The sequence below is a fragment of the Arachis ipaensis genome, chromosome B01, assembly GCF_000816755.2.
Source record: "Arachis ipaensis cultivar K30076 chromosome B01, Araip1.1, whole genome shotgun sequence".
NCBI lineage: Eukaryota > Viridiplantae > Streptophyta > Magnoliopsida > Fabales > Fabaceae > Arachis > Arachis ipaensis.
In genome coordinates this window covers 107,291,266-107,297,075 of record NC_029785.2, presented here as the reverse complement: position 1 = coordinate 107,297,075, position 5,810 = coordinate 107,291,266, and the positions used below count along the sequence as shown (strand labels likewise).

Genomic DNA, 5,810 nt, shown 5'->3' with positions numbered 1-5,810 from the left:
AATGCAAAGTACTATTATTTTTCTATTTAATTCAAGCTTATTCTTATTCCAAGATATTCACTCGCACTTCAACTTGATGAATGTGATGATCCATGACACTCATCATCATTCTCATCTATGAACGCGTCCCTGACAACCACCTCCGTTCTATCTGCAATAGCTTGAGTGCATATCTCTTGGGTTTCTAATCTAAGATTAAAACCTTCGTGGTATAGGCTAGAATTATTGGCGGCCATTCTTGAGATCCGGAAAGTCTAAACCTTGTCTATGGTATTTCGAGTAGGATCTGGGATGGGATGAGTGTGACGAGCTTCAAACTCGCGAGTGTTGGGCGTAGTGACAGACGCAAAAGGATCAATGGATCCTATTCCAACATGAGTGAAAACCGACAGATGATTAGCCGTGCGGTGACAGTGCATTTGAACCATTTTCACTGAGAGGACGGACGGTAGCCATTGACAACGGTGATCCCCAACATACAGCTTGCCATGGAAGGGAGTATGAATGATTGGATGAAGGCAATAGGAAAGCAGAGGTTCAGAAGGAACAAAGTATCTTTACACGCTTATCTGAAATCCCACCAATGAATTACATAAGTACTTCTATCTTATTTTCTGTTTTAATTATATTTTATTTATCAAAATCCCATAACCATTTGAATCCGCCTGACTGAGATTTACAAGGATGACCATAGCTTGCTTCAAGCCGACAATCTCCGTGGGATCAACCCTTACTCATGTAAGGTATTACTTGGACGACCCAGTGCACTTGCTAGTCAGCTGCACGGAGTTGTGTGGAAAGTGTGCGATCACGATTTTGTGTACCAGCTAGCTAATCCAAAAATTGCATGTCCTGCCACCTTTACGATCAGAAAGAATGTAGGCCAGAAAAACCACCATTTATATATCTCCACCGCAGCACTGAGCAAACAGGACAAAACCAACATCCCTACCAGGTGCAGGTGTCTCATCAGTGATGCAAGCAGGACAAAACCCATGTCCTTGCCAATCAGTAGTCATATCTCAATCATAATCACACAAGCAGGAAAAAACCCATGTCCTTGCCAATCATTGGTCATATCTCAATCATAATCATAATTATAATTCTACATTGGAACATTCATCCTCATTAAGCTATGAGTGAGACAAAACTACCGGCTTCACTGTGGTCGGAATGAAACCACCATTCCCACACTAATCATTGATAGAGATTTTCCAAAACTCGACAAGTGCACCAAATCATATCAAGTAATACCATGGTGAGTGGGTTATCATTCTCATGAGGATTAATGGATTGAGCAAGCAATGATTAATTGATTGTTCTAATTAGACAAACTAAAATCTTGAGTAGGAGAATTAAACATTGAACAAAGGTAAAGTAAATAGCAAAGTAGTGAAAGAAAACAATGATAATGAGAATGTTAAGGTTTCAGAGATGTTTACTCTCTAGCACAATAATCCTTGTGTTTATTTAGTTGAGGCTTACAGAGATCAATTCACGACAAAACCATATGTAATTGAATTTCAATTCTTTGACAATCTAATTTCTCCGTAATTAAATAATTGCCAATTCCTTGGTTAACTAATTAAGAAAAGATGTTAATCACAATTCTGATTTATATTCACATAAAGTTCAATAGTGATCCTAGGTTGAATTATATATCACTTATTCAAACTAGTTCTAGTCCAATTGAAAATTATGAGAGTTATAAAGTCGCACATTTTTTTAAACCATTATTCCTAGTTAATATTAAAATGTCATGAGAAAGAGTTTTCAAACTAATTCCAATATTAAATTTTCCAAAGTAATACTAGAATCCAAAACGAAGTTAGAATATTTTTCAACAATTCTAATCTTTAGGGATGAAGAATGAAAACTCAATCATGAAATAGATCAATGTAAAACCCTCAAACAAAATAAAACACTTTGATTAATAGTCCATAAAAGAGATAAATGGAGCTCCTAACCTAACAGGGGAGATTAGTGACTCATGGTGTAGGAACAAAAACTAGAATTGTAAAATGATAAGATGTCCAGTTATAGTCCTTGGATCCATTCCTTAGACTTATTTAAATCCTAAGCTAAAACCTAAAATTCAAATTAAAAAAAATCAAATCAAATCAAATCATATATTTTCTAATAAATCTTAACTGGCTGATGATCTTCCTTGTGATTAACACTTAAAGCTTGGCCATTACTTCATTGGAATCATGGACTTGCAACTTAATCTTGGGCTTGAGTGAATTGGTCTGACATTTGGTGGAGGTAGAGTGGCACTTGGGTGGTCATTTGTGGTTACTGGAACTTGGCCCAAAGTAAGGTTGCATGGACGTCTCTAGGTTTTGGCATAGCGTGCCACGCCAAAGAGTAACGTGGCACACCCTTGAAGGAGGAGGACAATGGTATGCACAAAGGCGTGTGAAGGGCTGATGGCACGTATCACGCCCAGCTTTCAAAGATCCTAGGCGTGTAGGAGAGGATTTGGGCGTGGTTGCATGGCCGCCCTTGATGGAGAAGCTAGCGTGTAGGTAGGCATGTAGAAGGGGTTGTGGGGCATGGCACACCCTAGTTGTGCACCTCCCAGGGGTTGTTGGTATGTAAATGGCATGTAGATGTGTGGCATGCCATGCTGGTTGTGTGCTAAGGAACCATCGAAGGCGTGTAGATTCACTTTTGGGCGTGTAGAATGGTGTGCCACGCCAATTCTAGGAACTATTTTTATGAGCTTAAAGGTGAGGGTTGTTTGTAGTCCAAAATGAAAGTCCACTATGAACATATGCATATAATCTTGAGCTCTAGATTTTAGCTTTCTAACGCCGCTGGAATTGTCTTATTTGGACCTCGAGAGATCAAGTTATGCTCACTTGAGTATGAAGAGGTCAGGATTGACAGCATTTACAAATTCTATTCAAAGGTGTTGCACTTCCCTCGAGCTTTTTTATGTGTTCCTCCTTTTCTTTGGCATTGCTAAAGATCTTTCAATAATCTCCTAAATATATCAAAGCTCAAGGTAACTCTAAAAAACATTTATTAAAGCACAAAAATCTCAATTATAACAAAAAAATTACTAACTTTATTCAAAAAAATAATAAAGAAAACAACTAAAGATGCTCCTACATCACAACACCAAACTTAAGATCTTTCTTGTCCCCAAACAAGAAAAGAAATATGCATAAGGATCCTCTAAATGAAATGGTTGAAGTATTGTTCAAAGAAGTATAGGTGATTGAAGTGATCAAGTGACAGTGGGGTAAACTCTGAATTGTATGATCATGTATGGATTCCAGTGCTTGCTAGGTCTAGAATTCAAAGTTTTAGAACTTAGGAAGTCCATTTGGATAATATTATAGAGGTATCTTTATAAGTTTTTACCTTGAAGACAACTTTCTCCTTTTTTTATCTTATTGTGATAATTATTTTCTTTCCTCAGCTCTCTCTTTCTTTTTTTTTTTCTATTTTCTTTTTGGGGGTAATTGTACTTAACTTTGACTCTAAATGTTCTATCTCAAGGTGGCTTTTTAAAATGAGTTTTTAATCGAAATTCCCAAACCAGTTGGTTCAAGATATCAGGTGATAAAGCACCCATCGGATTTACTTGCTCAAGCCTCTCTCCTTGACACAGCAATACCACAAGCACTTAACTAGGAAATTCTTTGAGTTTTGTCTCTTTTTGTCCTTCTTAGTCATTGGTACTTAGAGCCTTGGGCCTTTTTCTTTGTTTTGTTTTCTCTTTTTTTTTCTTGCTGCTTCTTGGTTCTATAGATTTTTGAGAACTTCAATAATACTTCTCTAAACTTTATTCCATGTCTTAGAGCTCTCTATGCAGGTTTTTATAAATATGCAACCTCATTACACAATCACATTATAAGACTCCCACTTTTCTTAGTCTTACTTGCTCCAAAATAAAAAAATTCTTCAACTTTATGGAAAAGAAGTTGTTCAGAAGTCCTTTGTTACATGTTTAAGGATTTTGGGAACAAGTAAATTCAAAGGTAAGGTGAAATGAAGAGGAATGAATCATGATTATCAACTAAAGATAAAAACAGATATAAGGAATTAAAGCTCAAAGACAGAGTTACCTCCCTTTTTGTTATTCTAGGCTATGTTCTACGTAGCCTCTATTACCAAACTTAGAGTGGTTCCTTGTCCTCAAGTAACAAAGAAAAATAGAGGTGATGGAATGTAATGCATGTTGAATGATCATGATTTATCCAATAAAAGTTTTGTAAGTGATGCATGTGCTTATTTAGATAAAACAAACTAAATCAAAAATAAAAATAAAAGGATACAATGATTGGGTTGCCTCCCAACAAGCGTTCTTTTAATGTCACTAGCTTGATGGTTGGTTCTTGCTAAGTTGGAGATTGATCATAGTGCTTCAACTCTGCTTCTCTCACTGTGAATTTCTATCCTTTGTCTTCTTCTATGAACTCAATATGTTCAAAGAAAAGAATCTTGTTCACTGTGTAGGGCCCTGACCATGTGTTGAATTTTTCTGGCCATATCCATGATGGTGGATGGAATTGTAATACTCTTTGTCCTGGTTCAAAATCTCTTGTGGGAATTTTCTTGTTTTTCCACCCTTTGGTCTTCTTCAGAGTCTTCTCTTTCTCCTTGGTTGATGATGCATGCTTGATTACAAGGTGAGATTTATGGTAAATTAATTTGGGTGGTGGTTCATCTCCTTCTTTTATGGTTGTACTTGCAATTAGTTCCGCTACTGCCAGCTCTTCTTTTGCTTCCATGCATAAAGGTGGAACTTCTAAAGGTGCTTCATTAGGTGCTTGCTTCATATTTGGATCAATTGAATCAACTCTCATAAAATTCTCCTTCTCATTTGGATGATGCATGATTTTGAAAACATGAAAAACTAAGTGTTCATCATGCACCCTCAACATTAATTCACCTTTTTCTACATCAATGAGGACTCTTCTAATGGCTAGGAATGGTCTTCCTAGAATGTTAGATGCATTCTCATCCTTCTCCATGTCAAGGATCATAAAATCCACTAGGAGAAAAAACTTTTCTACCTTGACCAAGATATTCTCAACTACTCCATGTGCATACTTCGTTGATTTATCTGCCATTTGTAGACCTATCCTTGTTGGTTTTACTTCTTTGATTTGTAGCTTCTTCATGATGAATAAGGGCATCAGATTGATGCTTGCTCCCATATTACATAATGCTTTCTCAAAGAGTGTATTTCCAATGGTGCAAGAAATTTGGAAATTTCCAGGATCTTTCGTCTTCTTTGGCAAATTCCTTTGGATAATTGTACTATACTCCTTGGTCATCACCACTGTCTCATTTTCCCTCAAAGTCTTCTTCTTGCATAGCAACTCCTTTATGAATTTAGTGTAGAGAAGCATTTGCTCCAAGGCCTCTATGAAGGGAATGTTGATTTGAAGCTTCCTAAACACCTCCAAGAATTTGGAGTATTGCTTTTCCTTGTTATGTTCCTTAAGTCTTTGAGGGAATGGGATTCTTGGCTCATACGGTCTCACTGTTTCTTTCTCCTTTTGAGCCTTAGTTAGTGCACCGACAATGCCCTTTTCTTTCTTCTCCCCCGCCTCTATGGACTTTTCAACTTGCTCCTTATTCTTCATGTTAAGCACTCTTCCACTCCTCAAGCTAATAGCCTTGCATTCTTTTCTTGGATTGGGTATTGTATCACTTGGAAAAGTATCAGGGGATTTTGTTGCCAATTGCTTAGTAATTTGGTTGATTTGCACTTTAAATTTCTAATGGAAGCACTTTGGTTCTTGAAGTTGACTCTTATCACATCCATGAAACTCCATATTTGTTGTATG

The 5,810-nt window shown here is 36.9% G+C and overlaps 1 protein-coding gene across 1 annotated transcript; it reads right to left on the bottom strand.

Moving 5' to 3' along the window:
* On the bottom strand, positions 900 to 5,606 carry LOC107611052. The gene is made up of 2 exons (XM_016313019.1): positions 4,907 to 5,606; positions 900 to 1,000 (listed from the first exon to the last, which is right to left on the bottom strand). Exons 1-2 carry the CDS (start codon positions 5,604 to 5,606, stop codon positions 900 to 902), a joined length of 801 nt encoding a protein of 266 aa, XP_016168505.1.